This window comes from Phascolarctos cinereus, unplaced genomic scaffold (genome assembly GCF_003287225.1).
Source record: "Phascolarctos cinereus isolate Bilbo 61053 unplaced genomic scaffold, phaCin_HiC Scaffold_5;HRSCAF=322, whole genome shotgun sequence".
Lineage (NCBI taxonomy): Eukaryota > Metazoa > Chordata > Mammalia > Diprotodontia > Phascolarctidae > Phascolarctos > Phascolarctos cinereus.
In genome coordinates, this window is record NW_027555958.1 from 291,281,415 (window position 1) to 291,304,076 (window position 22,662).

The following is a 22,662-nucleotide window of genomic DNA, read 5'->3' on the forward strand; positions in this document are numbered from 1 at the left end:
TACATATTTATAAAGGCCTATCCAAGTCATGATTACACTCACTGGTGCTACTCAAAGTGTCAAACTTCAAGCGGGTCTAAGTTAACTCTGTTGTAACTACAGAAGACAGCTCTTCCTTCAGAGCAATGAATATTGCAATTGTACAAATACCAGAAAAATATACATAGTAACAGTGTTAAACACTTTAGGATGATATCTTCTTACCTCTAATTCTTTGTCACTCAGGGACCCCACGCTGCATAAACTCTGATTGGAAGACTCACTATTAAGTGGACCCTAGAAAGAAAAAGAAATGGAATAAAAACTGCAATTTAAAGTGACACAGAAAAACTTTCTTATTTTGGCACCTCAATCAAGTCAAACAAATCTATTTTAAAGCCTTTCCAACTATGAGAATTCATTGACTAAGAAGCATCTAAATTTCCCATCATATTAATCGCTTTATAGAAAAAAAACTTTTTAATAGAATAGAATGTTTTTCTTTCTCCAAATAATTCCCAGTGTAACAGTTATATTCATCTTCATAACAATGCTTTGAAGAAGTGAGCTTGGGAGAAACTTCTTACAGGCTGAGGGAAATGAACATAGCAGACATTTTTAGACCCTGCAAATGTGTTCATGTTTTGCTTGACCATATCTATTTTATACAAGGAAGTGATGGTGCTAGAGGTAGAAGAGTCAGTAGAGTGGGTAAAAAGCGATGCAAAAAATGTATCAATGAAACAACTGTTTTTTAAAAAACAGAATAGAGCAAAAGGTTCAGCGAGGTAAATGCAAATGAAGGGCACTTTTGTTACTGTCCTGTTAAATATGCTTTTGAAAAAATAAACTGTACATAAAAAAGATCAGTTTCATATACAACCTGCTTTTCTGTTCATCATATAGTCAAATGTTTGTGTTTGTTAAATTCATAATAAAAAGAGGAAGAAAAAAAAGAAATAAAAGACAATGAGCTCAATAGGCTGAGAAAGTACTGGGGGCTTTTCCACATACAACACATGGAGCCAGTAAGTACTCTGGCCCACTAGTCGAAATGCTTTTTTCAATAATGTCAACTCATAAAAAAAAAAACTTCCAAAAAGCCATCCATTATAATACTTACTGAAAAAGAAAAGGAAAAATAATGAAGGGAACCCTAGGGGTGAATGAGATCCAATTCGTTCAAGAAAATCTTACTAATTCCAACACTTCAATTTGAACCCATCTTCAAAAGCAGATAATACACTTGAAGTTGTCACCTAAAATATATGTTTCTTTTACATTATTCTTCAAGTACGACATTACAATGCTTACAGTTACCCCAACCTTACAGAAAGTTTCTATTTGACGTACTTTCCCAAACTTTAGGGGTTATTATGAAATGCAGTATTAGCACATATGATACCATAAAGAAGGAATGAGCCATTTTCTTCCCCCATGTTAATTTCAGTGGCTTACAGTAATAAAAGACTTCTTCGAAACCTGAGATTCTATTGACTAAAAATATGAAGGAAGGAGACAATGATTTTTTAACAGCAACAACAACAAAATGACATGTACTTTCTTGAACAATGATCCTGCCATTCACAGAAATTAGTTTAAACCTAATTTAAGCAACTCACCTTGAAAGCTTAAAATCAAGATCTTGTAAAGAGTGACTCAAAGATATTATTTACCCAAGAATTTTGCTGGCTTTCAATTACATTTAGTTATCATCACAAAAATCTTTCCCCACAGTACTGACTTTAAAACAAAGCAAATCCTGATACCCTCAATTTATTTTCCTAAATAAATTCATTTACTTGCATTTTTACATAATCTGTTCCTCTCACTGTCCCCCTTACAACTAAACAAACCACAATCAGAAAAAAGAAAATCAAAAAAATCAAAACCTCATCATAAATATACATAGTCCAGCAAAACAAATTCCCACAGTGGCCATGGCAGAAAAAAATCTGTGTCTGCATTTTAAGTTCGTCACCTCTCTGCAGGAGGTTATGTGGTGTGAACTTGTGGTTTATCACTGAATAGATTAATATTTTTAAGTCTTCCAAGATTCTTTTCTTTTATAATATTACTCTGAATGTATAAATTAGTTCCCCAGTTCTGGTTGCTTTACTCTGCTACAGTTCGGAGAAGTCTTCCCAGTTTCCTCTGAAACACTTTATTTCGTTGTTTCTTAAGGCACATGTCATAGTCCATTACAGTCACATCGTCATTATTTGTTTAGCCAGGTTAATAGGAGAACATCCCCTTAATTTCCAATTTTTGGCTACCATTAAAAGAGTTTTATAAACATTGCTCAAAGAATTTATTTTCCTCCTTTTTGACCACTCAGGATACATAGGCCTAATAGTAGGATAGCTGAGTCAATGAGCACTCACCTTTATTTTCAAAAAAAGATGAGAGTAGGCTGATGCAGTAGACAAAAAGGCCTGAACCATCCTATCATTTTTATTAGCAAGGATAATTAAGCACGCAACCCGTATGAAGGGGATTATCCCTTAGCAGAGGACTTCAAGCATAAGTGAAGTGATCATTTATCAGGAATTTTACAGTGGGAATTCCTTTTGGGTATGGGTTGAAATAGATAGATGGCTGTTTAAATAACAATGTAAAAGACAAATAACTTCAAAAACACTTGAGATCTGATCTTAATGACCAAATATGATGCCAGAATACTGAGGATCATGATCTATGCTACCCAAACTCCTGACAAAGAGGTGACAGAAAGAAGCAGAATGAGACATACATTTATGGACATGGTCAGCATGGGAACTGTATTACTTAAGTACACATATTTATTACAAGTGCTTTTTGTTTCTTTCAAATGAGCACTTCAAAAAGTGCTCAGTAGTTGAAAAATAAAATGAAAGGTATAAAAATTCAATGATTAACACAAAAAAGAAACACTGTTGCATTCCATTCCACTTATAATTTACTGCAGTTTTCTTTTTTTTTTTGGAGGATTAAATTGTGACAAGCGACCCAATACCCTCCCAGTCAAATTTCCTAAATTTGTCACAACCCTGAATATCATATTTAGTTACATACGTTTCCTCAGAATTGTCAAAACGATATAAAGTAAAAAAACTTTTGTAGCCTGCAACTTTGCTGAAGGTATTATTAACTGTCGCAATTTGTTTATTTGCTTATTCCCTAGGATTTTCTAAGTAAACTATTAAAAACATGTTTTTAATGTAATAACAAAATAGTAGGAAAAGAATAGGCATTTAGAAAGGGAAATCCTATTTCAAATAACTGCAAAATGCATAAACTATTTGGGAGTCAATTTACCAAAGCTTATTAAATATTTACCTAAATCCAATTACAAATTGTTCCTAAAAGAAATAAAGAATTTAAATAGGTGGAGAAATATTCAGCACTCATGGTTAGGCCAGGCCAATATAGTAATAAAAACAACACCTCAAAAGTGAATTTATACTTTTAATACTATATCAAAATAACAAAGGAACACTTCATAGAAATCATTAACATAATAACAATTCATCTGAAGGAAGAAAAGATCCAGACTGTCAAGGAAAATAATGAAAAAGGGTAAATCAGGAGCTCCTTAAGGGCAGCAGCTGTCTTTTGCCTTTCTTTGTATAACCAGCACTTAGCAGTGCCTGGCACACAGTAGGTGTGAAGTAAACGTTTATTGATTCACTGGAAAACAAGAGGAAAATACTATTTCCAGCCCTCAAACCATATGACAGAGCAGTATTCATTTGGCATTGGTTAAGAAATAGAGATATACATTAATTAAACAGGCTAAACAGAGTTGAATCAAAAATAACAATTCAATTATCCATTGTCAGATGAACTCCAAAACATAAATAATTTGTTAGCTGAAGACATAAATTGCTTAAGATTTCTTAAAAACTGCAGGAAAAACTTAAAAGCATTTTAGCAGAAATCAGACTGAGACCAATTACTCAGCCATATTTCATGACAGATACACCATCCAGATATTACAAATCATATACCAATGAAAAATTAGAAGAGAAGCAGATCACATATACCTTGCAAATCTATGGTCAGATGTATTTCTCAATAAAACAAGAGACACAGGAAATTAAAAGATAAAATAGATGGCTCTGCAGAAACAAAATTAAGACACCTAGGATAAAAGGGAAAGTTGTAGAATGAGGGGAAAAAACGCTTTTAATTTCTCAGATAACAGCTGAACATCAAAGATATATAGACAACAGAAATGTATAATACTAAAAGCCATACCTCAAAAGAAAAGTGGCTAAGGATAAATAAACAGTTCTCAAAAGCAGAAATGCAAACTATTGGAAGTTTGCCATGTAAAAAAAAAATGTTCCTAATTACCAGTGAAAATAATACAAATCAAAACAATCCTAAAGCTTCAACCTATTCCTAGGCAAATTGCTTACTAGTGAGAATAATACAAATCAAAACAATACTGAGGTTTCAACCTATACCTAACAAATTAGTAAAAATGAGAAAAAATTAGAATAGTAAATGTTGGAAGAAGTATGGAAAGATAAGCACATGGATGTATTGCTGGTGGGGCTGTAAATCAGTGCCACCATGTTGGAAAAAAATTTGGAATTATGCAGATAAAGTGACTAAAATATCCATATTCTTTGACCCAGAAATTCCACTACTAGGCATATAGACCCAAATGGTCATAGATTAAAAAAAAGAAAATCCCCACACAACATCAAATATTTATAGCAGCACTTTTTATGGTAACAAAGAACCAAAAATGAAATACCTCCCCAATCCAAGGGGAAATGGGTAAATAAATTGAATATAACGGACTATTACTCTGCGTAAGAAAACAGTGAAAACACCAAATACAGAAAAACATGGACTCACATAAACAGCAGAGACAGTAAAAATATACACATTGACTACAATAATAATATGAACAGAAAGAACAACAACCAAAAACAATTGTTAAAATCACAAAGAATAAGCATGGCCTAAAATAAGAGACATAAGAAGCCTGTTTCCCCTACTCCTTTGCAGAGGTGAGGAGGACCACAAGTGCAGATATGTGGCTTTACTGATTTATATTCCCTTCTTCCTCTTATTTTTTCCATTAAAAAGAAGCTCCCTAGAATGAAAGGGGGAAACAGGATGAAATTTAAATTTAACCTAAATTTATTAATAAAAATTCATTTTTAAAAAATACTAAGATCCAAATTTATAAGAATTAGAGGACTTCCACAACAAATAAATACATGCTCAGACTTGAATAGTCAGTTTTCAAAGGAAAAAACCCAAGCTATCAAAAAGCTGTATTAAAAAATGTGTCAAATCACTAATACACAGACTAACATAAATTAAAGTTAACTGAGAGTCCACTTAAATCCATTATATAAACAAAAATTACAAAAAATGAAAATGATTAATATTGAGGGGGCTAAAAGAAAACAAGTAGGTTAATGTAATGTTGAGATAGCCCTCAACTGGGGCACACTATAACAAAATGCTATTATGAATGTAACGGACTGCACGAGTGCCATATGAAATGATCAAAAGCAAGGTTTCAGAGAAATCTGACAAAGATTTACATAAATTGATGCAAAGAAGTGAACAGAATTCATACAACCCAACACTGTAAAGAAAAATAACTGGAATTTATTAAGGGGGAGAAGGCATGAGCAGACCTGTGCTTCAGAGTGAGAAAATTATTTTGGAAGCTCCATGAAGACTGGAATGAGTAAAAACTTGAAGCAGGAAGTTCAATTAGAAGACTTATTGAAATAGTGTAAGTCAGGGGCGGGGAACTTGTGGCTTCAAGGCCACATGTGGCCCTCTAGGTCCTCAAGTACAGCCCTTTGACGGAATCCAAACTTCACAGAACAAATCCCCTTAATAAAAGGATCTGTTCTGTAAAACGTGGACTCAGTCAAAAGGCCACACCCAAGGACCCTGAAGGCCACATGTGGCTTTGAAGTCACAGGTTCCCTGCCCCTGGTCTAAGTAATGGTTGATGAGGGCCTGAATTAAAGTGGTGGCTCTATGACTCGAGAGAAGGATACATAAGTGAGAGATGTTATACAGAAGGATATTACATAATTTAACAAATAAATGGGCATGTGGGGTAAGCAAAAAAAGGTGTAGAGAATTACACAAAGAATCATGGAGCCTTCAACAGTAAAGTCAACAAATTATTAAGCGCCTATGTACTGCCACTATACTAAGTCAAAAGCCATTAATTGTGGAATATAACAAAACAAAACAAATTTCAACCTGGTCTGAAGCCTTCAAGCTTACAATCAAACAGGGGAGACAATACCCAAATAACAATGTTCTAGTTAATGCTAGGTATCCTCCCAGGCCTCTTCTTGAGCACTCTTCTCTTCGCTCTATATTGTTCGGCTAAGTGAACTCACTGGCTCCCATGGATTTGATTATCACCTCCCTGAAAATGATTCTCAAATCTATTAATCAAGCCCTAACCTATCTTCTGACTTCCAGTATCGTATCTCCAAATGCCTGCTGGACATCTTGAACTGGATATGTAACAAGCATTTTAAATTCAACAGGCTCAAAATCGAACTCATTATCTTTATTCCAAATATCTACCACCCCCTCCAAATTTTCCTATTACTACTGAGGATATCATCATCATCCGTCCAGTCACCCAGGCCTGAAACCTAGGTGTTACCCTGCCCCATATCCAATCTGTTACCAAATCCTAGTGATATGATGTATGACGATATAATATATACGATGTCATATGATTCTGATATGACATAGTGATAAGTAAGTAGGAATGTGAATGGATAACTACTGATGTACTTTTTTGGGTTAATTTCGTTCGTGTTTATTTTTACTTAAAAATTGTCTCCCTTCCTCGAGCCTCTACCTCTGCCATTGAGAAGGTAAGAGATACAATACTCTACGCATATGAAGTCATGCAAAACATATTTTCACATGATACACATGGTGAAAAAAAATAAAAATTAAGTGGAAAAAATGCTTCAATCTGCACTCAGAGTTAATCAATTCTCTCTCTGGAGGTAGACAGTATTTTTCATGATGAGTCTTTTGGAATCATCTTGGATCACAGTACTGATCAAAGTAGCTAAGTCTTTTACAATCCATTACCATTACAATACTGATGTTACAGTGAAAACTTCTCTTGATTCTACTCACTTCATTTCTCATTAACCCAGAAGTCCTCTACATGCAGTTTTGCTGAGTAAGTTATTCTTGGTGGTAAACTTATCCTTTGCTTTCTGGAATACCATATCCCAAGCTCTCTGCTCTCTATCACTGTGCTGACTGCTAAATCTTGTGTGATCTTTACTGTGGCTCCCGGGCAATTTAATTTTTAGTTCTGTTTGCTTGCAATATTTTTTCATTGATCTTAAAGTTATGCTGCTCCTGGGAATTTCATTTTGGCTTTTTTTTCAGGGAGTAACTAGTAGGTTCTTTCGAATGATCTGATTCAAAGAGATCTAGAAACTTTTTTTTTCGCTTAAAGATTTCTTGAAATAAAATATCTAGACACTTTTGTTCTGGGCTTTCAGGCAGTACCACAAAATTCTTAAATTTTCTTTTATCAACCTATTTTCCAGGGCAATTGTTTTTGCTATGAAATATCTTACATTTTCATCTATTTTTTTCAGTCTTTTTAACTTTGTTTTAATAATTCTTGTTTTCTCAGGAAGTCATTAACTTTTATTTGGTCCACTCTGATTTTCAAAGAGTTCATTATTTGGCCAAGATTTTAAATCTCTGGTGCCAAGCTACTAATTCCCTTTCCAATTCTTTCTTCTATAATTCTTACTGCTATTTTCTCCTCTCCAATTTTCTCCTCTAACACTGATTTCATTTGTAAAAGAGTAACTCTTTTTTTTTTAAACATATGCTTCATCTCTTCCAGGAATTCTAGCTGAATTTATGCCCAAGCTATGCTCTTCGTTAAGGATATGTTTGGAAGATGGTGAAGCAGAGAAAGCACTATGGCCAACTTTTCTCTCCAAACAACTTTACAATAAATAATGTCTCAAATAGAATTCTGGAGTGGCAGAGCCGCCAAAAGGTGAAAATGAGACATTTCCCCAGCCCAAGACAACTTAGGAGGTCAGAAGGAGAGGTCTATGACACTGTGGTGGGGACTGGCTCAAAGAGTATGGGGCAGCAACACCAGATACGAGTTTTGGAGGTGGCAACAGCAACAGCGGGAGCTTTAGGAGCTCTCAAATTAGTGACAGTAAGGGGATCAAGCAATTGGTCAGAAAGAGACTACAAAGGACCCCTGTGCTAGTACTGGGAACAAGACAGGACACTATAGGTAATTCTAGGTAAATTCCATTGCCTATACCCACTTCCAGATCACAATTTCAGGGTAGAAAGAAGTATTTGCAGTCAGAGGCCCTAAAGAGTAATATTGCTTGTTGTCACATGGGAGCAGTAGCCATGAGAAGCTGTATAGATTGTGGTCAAAAGAGAGGAAGGGCCCTGAGGAGAGGGCCTCTCTTGCAGTTGCCAAAAGAGCTGCAATCTCACCTCTCCCCTGATTATACTACCTTAAAAGCATTGAAAGCTTCAAAACCCTGAGAACTAGCTCTGAAAAAAAGCAGTTCAAAAAAGCATGAAGTTTGGAACAGTCCCCCCCCCCCCAACACTGACCCTAGGAACAGAGATCCCAACTTTAACACAAAGTTCAAAGTCAAGAAACAGGCTAGAAAAAATGAGAAAACAACAAAAAGAATATGATCATAAAAAGTTACTATGGTGACAGGTAAGAGTAGGACAAACTCAAAATGCTGAAACAGCTACAAGCAAAGGCTAAAAAAAAAGGGGGGGAGCCCAAATAAATGATGGGAAAAAAAATCAAATAAGAGCAGCAGAGGAAAAGCTAGTGAAAGAAATGAGAAGGAATGACTAAACAAGCTGAGGTATTATGATTGTGATGGAATATTACTCTGTTGTAAGAAATGACAAGCAGGATTATTTCAGAGAAAACTGGAAAGACTTATATAAACTGATGGAAAATGAAGTGAACAGAACCAAGAGAACACTGTACACTGTAACACCAACATTGTATGATGAACAACTGTGAATGACTTCGCTATTCTCAGCAATACAATGATCCAAGACAATCCCAAAGGACTCATGAAGTGTACTATCTGCCTCCAGAGAGATACTGTCTGAATACAGACTAAAGCATGCTATTTTCCACTTTTTTTTTTTATTTAAGGCTTCTTATACAAAATGACTAACATAGAAGTGCTTTACATGATTGCACATATAACCTATATCAGATGGCTTACCATCCCAGGGAAGGGCAGGGAGGAAGGGGTAAAATTTAGGGGTTAAAAAAAAAAGGGGGGGAGAAGGATAAACCTTGGAAATCAAAATTTTTTAAATGTTTTAAAAACCATTTTAACATGTAATCAGGGAAAAAATAAAACATTATGTAAAAAATAAATGAGAGTAATGCAAGAAAATTATGAAAAGACAATAAACACCTTGGTAAAAGTAGCACCAAAAAAAAAAAACTGAAGAAAAAACAAAATTGGCCAAATAACAAAAAAAGGTACAAACAACATTGATGAAAATAACGCCTTTAAAAACACAATTAGCAGCAGCTAGGTGGTGCAGTGGATTATGGCTCTGGCCTTGGAATCAGGAGGACCTAAATTCAAATCCAACCTCAGGCACTTGTCACTGCCTGGCTGTGTAACCCTTGGGCAAGTCACTTGACCCCAACTGCCTCACTAAAAAGCAAAAAAAAAGAAAAACAAAACAAAATACAATGCAATTGGCCGAATGGAAAAAGATGCACAAATGCTCACTTAAAAGAATAATTCCTTAAAAATTAGAAACGAGCAACTAGAAGCTAATGACTCCCTAAGACATCAAAGAAACAATAAAGCAAAGTCAAAAGAACTAAAGTTAGAAGAAAATGCAAAACATCTCATCAGAAAAACAACTGACCTAAATAAAGGACAGAGGAAAGATAATAACTTAATCACTGGACTACTGAAAGCCATAATCAAAGAGCCTAACAGCATATTTGAAGAAATTATCAAGGAAACTGCCCTGATATCCTACAACAGAGGGTAAAATAGAAATTGAAACAATCTACAGATTACCACCTGAAAGAGATCCCAAAATAAAATTTCCCAGGAATATTATAGCCAAGTTCTGGAGTTCCAAGGACAAAGAAAACATACTTCAAGCAGTCAAAAAGAAACCATTCTGGGGCAGCTAGGTGGTGCAGTGGATAGAGCTCTGGACTTGGAGTCAGGAAGACCCGAGTTCAAATCCGGCATCAGACGCTTGACATTTACTAGCTGTGTGACCCTGGGCAAGTCACTTAACCACAGCTGCCTCACCAAAAAGAAAAACCAAAACAAAACAAACAAAAACAACAACAACATTCAAATATCATGAAGCCACAGTCAAGATCATCTGACACCTAGATGGCACAATGGATAGAATGCCAGGCCTAGAGTCAGGAAAACTCCTCTTCCTGAATTCAAATCTGGCCTCAAACATTTACTAGTTGTGTGACCTTGGGCAAGTCACTTAATCCTGTTTGCTTCAGTTTCCTCATCCGTGAAATGAGCTGGACAAGAAAATGGTAAACTAGTATCTTTGCCAAGAAAACCCCAAAAAGGGGGCACAAAGAGTTGTACATGAATGAAAAACAACTAAACAACAACAAAAACAGGCAAGATCACATGAGATTTAGTGGCTTCTACCTTAAAGAAGCAGAGGGCTTAGAATATGATATCCTGGAAGGCAAAGGAGTAAGGATTACAACCAAGAATAACCTACCCAGGAAACATGAGTATGAGCCTTCCAGGGGAAAAAAATAAACATTTAATGAAACAGAGGACTTTCAAGCATTCCTAATGAAAAAATCAAAGATGACTAGAGAATCTGTCAAACACAAGACTCAAGAGAAGCATAAAAAAGGTAAACATGAAAAAGAAATCATAACAGATTCAGCAAGCTTAAACAATTTATGTTCCTATACAGGAAGATGACACATGTAACTCCTAAGAACTTCACCATTATAAGGGCAGTTAGAAGGATTCTACAGACAAAAGTCACAAGTGTGATTCAATTATTATGGGATGACCTAAAAAGAAAAAATGAATGGAAAAGAAAGAGCTTTTACAGTAGAGAGGAAAATTGTTTGGAAGGGAATGGGCAACACTGTAATTCTGCTCCCGTGAATTGGTTCAAGAAGGGAAGAATATGTGTGTGTATGTATGTATGTGTGTGTGTGTGTGTGTGTGTGTGTGTGTATACTCATACACATTTTTCTCTCATATATATAGACACACACACACATATATACAAACACATATATACACATACCTACAAATATATAGAGAATATATGAACACATACACACACACATACATCATACATCTGTGTGTGTGTGTGTGTGTGTGTATTTATGTGTGTGATTGTGGAAGGAAATAAGAGAAGGGGTAGGTGATAAAAAGGAGACCAGATTAAGGGAAGCAGTGATTAGAGGGAAACAAACTTTTGAAGAGAAACAGGATAAAAAGAAGGATAAATAGAAGAAAACAGGATGGAGGGAAATGCACAGTTAGTAATCATAATTGTGAATGTGAATGGGATGAATTCACCCATAAAATCAAAGTAGATAACCAAATGGATTAGAAGCCAGAATCCAACACTATGCTGTTTACAAGAAACACACTTGAAACAGAGACCCACAGAACTAAAATAAAGGGCTAGAACAGAATCTATTGTGATTCAGCTGAAATAAAAAAGAGCAGGGGTCACAATCATGATTTCAGACAAAGCAAAAGCAAAAATAGATCTAATTAAAAGAGATAAGCAGGAAAACTACATTATGCTGAGAGGTACCATAGACAACGAAATAATATCAGTACCAAACATTTATGTACCAAATGATATAGCATTGAAATTCTTAAAGGAAAAGTTAAATGAGTCATAGGAGGCAACAGACAGTAAAACAATACTAATGGGAGACCTCAATTTTCCCCTCCCAGAAGTAGATAAATTTAATCAAAAAAATAAACAAGAAAGAAATTAAAGAAGATAAATAGAATTTTAGAAAAGATATAGTAGACCACTAGAGAAAAAAATTGTTTTTTCTCAGCTCTACCATGGCACCTGCACAAAAACTGACCATGTATTAGGGCATAAAACCAGCTCATTTTTACAGATGAGGAAACTGAGGTAACAGGGTTAAGTGACTTGCCCAAGGTCACACAATGAGTAAATGTCTGAGGCCTAATTTGAACTCAGGTCTTCCTGACTCTAGACCCAGTACTCTATCCTCTACACCACTTAGCTGCCTTTGTAGAAGCACAGATTAAAAATTAACTGGAAACTATCTAATCCTAAAGAATGAGTGGGTCAGAGAACAAACTAGAGAAACAATCAATAATTTCTCAAACAGAATTATAACAATGAGAAAACATCCCAAAACTTGTTGGATGCAATGAAAGTGGTAGTTAGGGGAAAATTTATATCTCTAAATTCATGCATCAATAGAAGAAAGAAAAAGCAGATCTATGAACCGGGCATGCAATTTCTACAAAGTAGAAAAAGAACAAATTTAAAATTCCCAATTAAACACCAAAATGAAAATTCTAAAAATCCAAAGACAGAAATAAAATTGAAAGTAAAAAAAAACACATTATATAAAATATAACCATTATATAAATAAAACTAGAGCTAGTTTTATGGGGGAAAAAATCAATAAAATAGATAAGACATTGGTTAATTTGATTTCAAACAAGAAGAAAATCAAATTTCCAGTATCAAAACTGAAAAAAAAACTACCAGTTAAAACGAAATTAAAGAAATTATTAGGAGTTATTTTGCCTAATTATGTATTAGTAAAACTGACAATCTAAGTGAAATGGACAAAGATTTACCAAAATATAAATTGCCCAAATTAACTGAAGAAGAACGAAAATACTTAAAGAACCCTATTTTAGGAAAAAGAACTTGAATAGGCCACAAATGAGCTACCTACGAAACAATCTATAAGAGCAGATGGATTTACATGTGAATTCTACCAAACATTTAATTAATTAATTTATTTCAATACTGTATAAGCTATTTGAAAAAAATAGGTAAAGGCGTCCTATCAAATTCCTTATGACACAAATATGCTGCTGATACCTAAAAACAGAGTGAAAAAACCCATAGACAAATTTCCTTAATGAATATGAAAGCAAAAACATTAAATAAAATATGAATAAATAAATTACAGCAATATATATCACAAAGATCATTCAGTATGAACAGGAGAGATTTACATCACGAATGCAGAGACCATTCAAAAAATAGAAAAACTGACCCACATGTACAAAAATATTTATAGCAGCTCTTTCTGTGGTGGCAAAGAATTAGAAACTGAGGGGATACCCATCAACTGGGGAATGGCTGAACAAGTTGTGGTATAGGAATGAAATAGAATACTACTATGCTTTAAGAAACGGTGAGCTGGAGGACTTCAGAAAAACCTGAAAGACTTATGTGAACTGATGCTGACTGAAATGAGCAGAACCAGGAGAACATTGCACCATCACAGCCACACTGTGTGATGACTGAGTTTGATAGATTTAGCTCTTCTCAGCAATGCAAGGATCTAAGACAACTCTAAAAGACTCATGATGGAAAATGCTATCTAAATAACTAAATCTAAATAAGATCTAAATAACTGGAAAAACATCAGTTGCTCATGATAGGCTGAGCTAACATAATAAAAATGACAATTATAACTAAGCTAATTTACGTATTCAGTGCCATACCAATCAAACTAACAAAAATTATTTTAAGAGCTAGAAAAAAAATAATAACAAAATTCATTTGGAATAACAAAAGGTCCAGAATATCAAGGGAACTAATGAAAAGAAATGCAGGGGAAGGTGGCCTAGCTGTTCCAGATGTCAAATTGCATTACAGAACAGCAATCATCAAAACTATTTGGTACTGGCTAAGAAACAGAGCTGTGGATCAGTGGAATAGGTTAGGTATTCAAGACACAGTAGTCAATGACTACAGTAATCTACTATTTGACAAACCCAAAGACCCCAGCTTCTGGGATAAGAACTCACTATTTGACAAAAACTGCTGGGAAAACTGGAAAAGAGCATGGCAGAAACTAGGCATAGACCAAAATCTTATACATATACCAAAATAAAGTCAAAATGGGTTCATGATTTAAATATGAAGGCTGACATTATAAGCAAACTGGGAAAGCAAGGAATATTTATCTAACAGACTTATGGAGAACAGAAGAATTCATGACCAAACAGAAGACAGAGAACATTATGAAATACAAAATGGATTTTGATCTCATCAGATTGAAAAGTTCTTGCACAAACAAAGCCAATGCAACTAAGATTAGGAGGGAAACAGAAAACTGGGAAAGAATTTTTATAACCAGTGTCTATGATAAGGGCCTCATTTCTAAAATATATAGAGAACTAAGTCAAATTTATGAGAATACAAGTCATTCCCCAATTGACAAATGTTCAAAATATATGAACAGGCAGTTTTCAGATGAAGATATTAAAGCCATCTGTAGTCATGTGAAAAAACGCTCTAAATCACTACTGATTAGAGAAATGTAAATCAAAACAACTCTGAGGTACCAATCACACCTATCAGATTGGCCAACATGACAAAACAGGTAAAAGATAAAATGCTGGAGAAGATGTGGGAAAATTGGAACACTAATGCATTGTTGGTGGAGTTGTGAACTGATCCAACCATTTTGGAGAGCAATTTGGAACTATGCCCAAAGGGCTATAAAAATGTGCATACCCTTTGACCCAGCAATAGCACTTCTAGGGCTATATCCCAAAGAGATCATACAAATAGGAAAAGGACCCACATGTACAAAAATATTTATAGCAGCTCTTTCTGTGGTGGCAAAGAATTGGAAATTGAGGGGATGCCCATCCACCGGGGAATGGCTGAACAAGTTGTGATATAGGAATGTAACTGAATACTATTGTGCTATAAGAAAAGATGAGCAGGCAGACTTCAGAAAAACCTGGAAAGACTTGTATGGACTGATGCTGAGTGAAGTGAGCAGAACCAGGAGAACACTGTAAACAGTAACAGCCACATTATCAGCAATGTAAGGACCTAGGACATCTCCAAAAGTCTCATGATGGAAAACGCTATCCACATCCAAAGAAAGAACCATGGAGTTTGAATGCAGAGCAAAGCACACTATTTGCTATTTTTTTCCTTCTGTTTTATTTTGTTTCCTCTTTCTTGTGGTTTCTTCTATTGGTTCTAATTTTTCCTTACAACATGACCAATGTGAAAGTACGTTTAATAGGAATGTATATGTATAGCCTGTATCAGATTGCATGCTGTCCTGCAGGGAGGGGGAGAGAAAAATTTAAAACTCAAAAGCTTATGGAAGTGACTGTTGATAAATCAAAATAAATTAATAAAAAACTTTTAAAATAAAAAAATATAGACCTAAATAACTGAAGAAATATTAATTGCTCATGGTTGAGCCATGTGAATATAATAAAAACGGCATTACTAACTAAATTAATTTAAAGATTCAGTGCCTTATCAAACTACCAAAGGGTTACTTTAAGAACAACAACAACAAAATAGGTCAACAATTTCAAGGGATATAATAAAAAAAAAGTAGAAAAGAAGTACACCTAGCAGTAGTAGATCTTAAACAATACTACAAAGCAATGATCATCAAAACTATTTAGTATGAAGTACCGCCTCACACCTATCAGAGTGATTAATATGGGGGCAGCTAGGAGGCGCAGTGGATAGAGCACCAGCCCTGGATTCAAGAGGACCTGAGTTCAAAGCCGGCCTCAGACACATATAACTTAGTAGCTGTGTGACCCTGGGCAATGTCTGTTTTTTTTGCCTAGCCCAAAAACAAAACAAAACAGAGTGATTAATATAACAAAAAAGGAAAATGTTGGATGCTGGAGATAGGTATGTGGGAAACTTGGGACACTAATGCATTGTTGGTGGAGTTGTGAACTGATACAACAATTCTGGAAAGCAATTTGGAACTATGCCTGAGGGGCTACAGAACTGTGCATACCCTTTGATCCAGCATTCACTGCTGAGTTTATATTCCAAAAACATCAAAAAAAAAAAAAGAGGAGAAAGGACCTATTCATACAAAAATATTTACAGCATCTCTTTCTGTGGTGGCTAAGAACTGGAAATTAAAGTGATGCCCATCAACTGGGGAATGGCTAAATAAGCTGTGGCATAGGAATATAATGGAATATTATTGTACTATAAGAAATGATGAGCAGGATGTTTCCAGAAAAACCTGGAAAGACTTAAGTGATGCAAAGTGAAGTGAACAGAAACAGAAGAACACTGTACACGGTAACAGCAAAAAGTTTCAACGAAGAATTGTGAATGACTTAGCTATTCTCAGCAATACAATGATTGAAGACAATCCCAAAGGACTCATGATGAAGCATATACTATCTGCCTCCAGAGAAAGCACTGATATTGACTGAATACAGACTGAAGCATGCTATTTTTCACTTTCTTTCTTTCATTTTTTTTTATTCAAGTCTTCTTACACAAAATGACTAATATGGAAATGTTTTACATAATCACACATATATGACCCATGGGTGATTGCTTACTGTCTCAGGGAGAAAGAGGGGAAAATTAGCTCTTCTCAGCAATACAATGATCTAAGACAATTTCAAAAGACTCATGATGTAAAATGATGCTCTCTATATTTAGAGAAAGAACTAAAGAGTCTGAATGCAGATCGAAGCATGCTATTTTCTTTCTTTTTTCTTTCTAGTGGTTTTTCCCTTTTGTTCTGATTCTTCTTTCACAACATGACTAATGTGAAAATATGTTTAATATCATTGTGCATGTATATCCTTTATCAGATTGCATATCATCTTGGGGAGGGGTAAAAGGAGGGAGGGAAGAAAATTTAGAATTCAATATCTTACAGAAGTGAATGTTGAAAACAACAAATAAATGAGTAAATAAATGATCCCCCCCAAAAAAGAAACAATGCAAACTACCAACAACCATTTGAAGAAATGCTCCAAATCACTAATAAGAAAAATGCAAATTAATACAACTCTGAGTTTCTACCTCTCATCCGTCAGAGTAGCAAAGATGATAAAACAAAAGAGCTATAGGAGAAGGCAGGCATATTAATTAACACTACTGCTGGAGCTGTGAAGTAGCCCAACCCTTCTGGAAAACAATTTGGAGTTATATCCAAAAAGCCACTAAGCTATATATGACCTTTGGAGCCAGCAATATCAGTAGCAGGCTTATAATCCCAAAGATATCAAAGAGATAAAGACCCACATGTACAAAAATATTTATAACAATATTTTTTGTTGCAGCAAAGAACTAGAAACAAAGTAGATGCCCATCAAATGAGGAATGCCTGAACATATCACAGTATATGAATGTAAAGCAGAACTACTAGATTGTAAGAAATGGCCAAAAAAAGAAATGGCAAAAGAGACAGAAACCTATGAGGAGTGAAACGAGCAGACTTAGATAGCAATATACACAATGCCTACAACAACATAAAGAAAAACCAAAAAAAGACTTAAAACCTATGATGAATGCAGTATCAATCACAATTCCAGAAGACTGCTGAGAAAACATGCTTCTCACCTCCTGAAAGACAAGTGATGTCTCAAGACTAAAGGCACAAAATAAGACATGCAATTTCAGACAAGGCCAATTTGTGGATTTAAATTTGCTTCTTTCTAACAAGGAAAGGCTAAGGAATTATGGTGGAAGTTCAGGTACAGTAATGTAAAATTTTTTAAAAGGAAGACAACAACGTCAATGAATCATTAAACAATAGCCAAAAGAGAACAGAAGGAAGTTTAGAATGCAACAGATAAGGAGGGCAGTATTGGAACTACCGTGTCATATTTAAAATGTACCCCCCAAAAAGCTGTAAGCGGAGATACACAGGCTTATTTGCAGTTCTATTTTTCTTTGCAGAGGTAATCTTTCACATCTGTTCGCTTTTGTCTAGTTCACAGTAAATACAAAAGACAATTTAAATGAGAAAAGAGGTACAAAAACTTACAACATTATATGATTTTAGTGTCGCTGTTTTCTTGGCTCTTTACTTTGCTTCAATTCCTGACTACAACAATTCAAGTGTAAAGAACCACCACCACCAAACAATTAAAAAAAAAAGAATGCTGCAAAACTACAAAGAACCAGTGTGGCTCCCAAGAAAAAATATGAGAAGATACCTCCCCAATTTCTGAGAAAAGGTAGGAGTTTCTAAGCATGTAGAATATTGTATATGTCAGATTTCTTCAAAATATTAATCAATTTTATGAAATTTCTTTTTTTCCTTTTTTAAAATTTTTTAAATTTAGGCAATTGGGGTCAAGTGACTTGCCCAGGGTCACACAGCCAGTAAGTGTCAAGTGTTTAGTCTGAGGGCACATTTGAACTCAGGTCCTTCTGACTTCAGGGCCAGCTAGCTGCCTCTTTCCCTTTCCTTTTTAAAAAGAAATTTTGCTTTCTGAGAAAGCTCTTTGGAAGGCGGAAGGTAAAAATTTAGGCAACATAAAAACAAAAAATAATATTTATTCTGAAAAGAAATCTCATAGTTGTATACTTAAACTTGGAAACAATTTTCTAACTTGTTTAAAAAGCAACCAAATGAAGAGTTTCAATTGGTTCTAGTATCATGTTTTAGTTAAGTGTAGTCAACAATGTATTTCTTCCATTTCAAACTTCGTACACCTGAAAGATATCTTTTTCAGCCATGACAATCATTAAAACTAAATATTGAAAGAAACTGAACTTGGTTCCATTGAGTGAAAGAGTGAGAGAGAGAGAGAGAGAGAGAGAGAGAGAGAGCTATTAAACCATGCTTTCAAGGATGCAGAATTCAACAGAGAAGGCTAAGAGGGACAAAGAAATCTTTGTTAAATTCTACATAATGGAACAGGTTGAGCAAAGGCAAGGAGGCAAAAAGGCATACTGCAGGTTGACAATATTCTGTCTGAGTAGTCTAAGGCGGCAGCTAAGTGGCGCAGTGGATAGAGCACCAGCCCTGAAGTCAGGAGGACCTGAGTTCAAATACCTGACACTTACTAGCTCTGTGACCCTGGGCAAGTCATTTAACCCCAACTGCCTAATTTAAGAGAGAGAGAGAGAGAGAGAAAGAGAGAGAGAGAGAGAGAGAGAGAAGTCTAAGTTTAACTCAAGCAAAGGATGTGCTGAAGGGCAACAGGGTGCCAATGAAGACTTTTGAGCTAGAATGATGTTAACTGTGAATAGTCCTTTATGTGAAAATATTACTACTAATCTACTGTAAGAAGGCTTTTTGCAATTACCGGTGATAAGTTCAAACAGAGCCAGCCCAACACTCAGTACCTTTTGTGTACCCATTGTACACTTCTGGAAGGCAACTGGCTAATTCAGAGGCATAGTTATGAAATAATTTGTTATATGCAAAGCTAACTGGTCTACATAAAAACTGAACCTTAAGCATCAAATTCTAACCAAGTAGTTAACTGCAACCACTAGGCTTCCTAGGGAGAAACAGCAATACATTTACTGCTCCATTGTTTTGCTGAGTACCAATGACAGACAATTTAGGAAATCACAACATTGAGAACCTATCTGAAAAGAGATTTTTGTACTCTAATATCAGCTAGACAAATAGCATCCAAAAATAAACAAAAACCCTAACAGGCTAGAAAACTTAGTATCAAACATCTTTTTCATCGCTCAAAAAAATTACATTATTAAAGCTCAATAGAATACTTGGTTATCAAATTGGCAATAAAAAAATGCTGCCCATTTTTCTCCCCACTTCCAGCTGTTTTAGGTATACCTCATTAAAATAAGAATTGGCTAGGTATTAGAGAAGAACCTAAGAACTATCACCATCTATTAACTAACTGGGAGTTAAGAGAATGGTTCTATTCTTGGTTTTGCCATTCACTCACTGCCTAAGTCTGGGAAAGTAGCTTAATCTTTTCTGCCTAGGTTTTCTCATCTATAAAAATGGAAATACATGTCAAGTTCTACTGAAGAACTTCAAAGAGTCTTCAAATTTTTATTGTACTACAATTTTGTTGTAATGAATACTGTTTGAAATAAGCACTGAATGGGACTTAATAGTCTCATTATTTTGAGATTTGTGTCAAACAAGTAAAAAACCCATAATTTTGTTTCTAACTCTCTTAAATCCTTTATTAAATAGGTAAAGCAAAAATCCTAAATGTTTTTAAATTAAACCATTTTGGTGATGTTTAAACAAACTATCCTCTCTCTACTGCTGCTTTCCCAACAGACTACAAATGTGCTCAGATTGCCCATATTCTTTAAAAAAAAAAAAAGGAAGAGCCTACCCCTTAAACCTGCAACCTCTCAAATTATTATCTTAATTGTCTTTTCCCTTCCACTGCCAAACTCTTAAAAAATTTTACATTCCCATTTTCCATGTCATTATCTACTCATCTCATATGGCTTCCATTTCTACTATTCCACAACTTTTGACAAGGTGACCAATGAACTCCAAAATGACAACTCTTATGGTCTCTTCTCACTTCTCCTCTTCTTTGACCTTTCTAAAGCATTTGTCACTGTAGACCACCTTCTCCTTCTGGATGCTCTTTTCTCTTTTGGTTAGAGAGTGACACTGTACTCTATTGATTCAGCTCCCTTCTTACCTCTTTGTAAAAGCTGCCTCTTTTGCCAGCTCTTTATCATCCTCCTCCTAAACTTAGGTTATTTCCCAAGGTTCTATACTAAGCTATTTCTTCTCTCTCTATTCTGCTTTGGTGATCTCACCCCAGCAGAAGATCCCAAATCTATTTGAGACCTCTCCCCAGAACCCCAGTCCTGTATTTCTACCTACCTGCTAGACACCAGTTCTTGGAGAGCCCAACAGGATATCAAATTCAACATGCCTGAGAAGCTGAATTTCTCATATTCCCCTTTAAACTTGCTCCTTCCACTAACTTCTCTATCTTTCTAAGTGGTACCATCCTAGTCACCCAGGTTACCTGGAGTCTTCATTTTCAATTTCTTCCTGTCTCTCACACCATGCCCTTAATCAGTTTCTAAGTCTTCTCACTGATACCTATGAAATATTACTCACACCTCGTACTTTTCCCAAAACCAACTCTAACTGAAGTCTTCATCTCTTCTCAATCAATCTATTAAAACAGCCAGTCCTAACTGGCTTCAAAGTGGCTCCTGTGATATATTTGAGCTCCAGTTCATCATTTCTCCGACCTATCTTGCTACCCAAGTAATTTCCTAAATGTACCACTATGATCTAATCAAAGACCTTTGGGTGGTTACCAATCGCTAAAGAATAAACTTACTCAGTATTCTGAGAGTACCTGCATTATTCCACCCCAATAACTTTCACTTCTGCAAAGAGAGATAAGTAATTTCTTATCTTTACCCACTTGATTATAATTACACAGCATTCAATTTACTTTTTTGTTCTTTGCATTTACATTGATGTAGTTATTACTGTATAGTGTTCTTGTTTCTGCTTACTTCATTCTGCACCAATTCACGGCTTCTCGTGCTTCTCTGAATTCTTTACATTAATCATCTCTTATGGTGTAGCAATATTCCATTATATTTAAGTACCACAATTTATTTTAACAATCTTTAATCAATGGGGATTTACTCTGTTTTCAATTCTCAGCTATCACAAGTGTTGCTATGAATATTTTGTTCTACATGGGACCTTTATTATCTCCTGTCTTTGACCTCCTTAGAAGTAGTTAAGATAGGGGCAGCTAGGTGGGGAAGTAGTGACCTCAGACACTTGACACTAGCTGTGTGACCCTGGGCAAGTCACTTAACCCCAACTGCCTGAAAAATAAAAATTTTTTAAAAAAGAAGTAGTAGTTAAGATCACTGGACATGGCCACACTGTAGTCAATTTTTAGCATCATTACACATAAGCTAGCCTAATTCATAGCTCCAACAAGTATACTCATTTAATTGTCTTTCTGTAGCCTCTAAGTGTTAATTATTTTTACATTCCTGAAGTCATTGTGTATACTACTCTCCTGGTTCTGCATCAGTTCTTAAAAAGTCTTCCCATGCTTCTCTGAATTTTTCACATTCATATTTTCTTATGGTATGATATAGTCTGATTTTGATTTACATTAAATTCATGCACATAACACAAATTCCAAATCAATGGAACATCTACTGTGTTTCCAGTTCTTTGTAACCACAAAAAGAATATTTTGGTACATGCTGGGGCTCTCTCTGTCTTTCTTGATGTAGATAGACAGACAGATATAGATGTAGATATAAAAACAACTGACTACCTATTTTAACCACTGATCAAATATGACAAAATTCCAAAACAATAAAAGAAATTCTGACAGTCTCTTGGCATTCCATGTAACAAGATTTGCCCTACAGTGATGGCAAGACCAACTGAAGTAAAAATTTCTTTAAGTGCACTGCTAAAGCTCAAAAATCTATGCTTGCTAATAATTGCCTTTTCAAAATATTGGAAATTGAGGGGATGTCCATCAATTGGGGAACAGCTACACAAGTTGTGGTATATGAATGTAATAGAATATTATTATGCAATAAAAAATGACCAGCACACAGAATTCAGAAAACCTGGAAAGACCCGTACAAACCAGGAAAAACTGTACACTATATCCGCAAGACTGCGCGATGACC

The 22,662-nt window shown here is 35.1% G+C and overlaps 1 protein-coding gene across 4 annotated transcripts in view; it reads right to left on the reverse strand.

Moving 5' to 3' along the window:
* Window positions 1-22,662, reverse strand: part of TLK2 (tousled like kinase 2) — a 159,440-nt gene that overhangs the window by 114,029 nt on the left and 22,749 nt on the right. For all 4 annotated transcript variants that reach the window (XM_078155945.1, XM_078155946.1, XM_020997511.2 and 1 more), the window contains exon 3: window positions 205-276. In XM_078155945.1, the coding sequence (XP_078012071.1) occupies window positions 205-276 (72 nt within the window). The remainder of the gene's footprint in view (window positions 1-204; window positions 277-22,662) is intronic.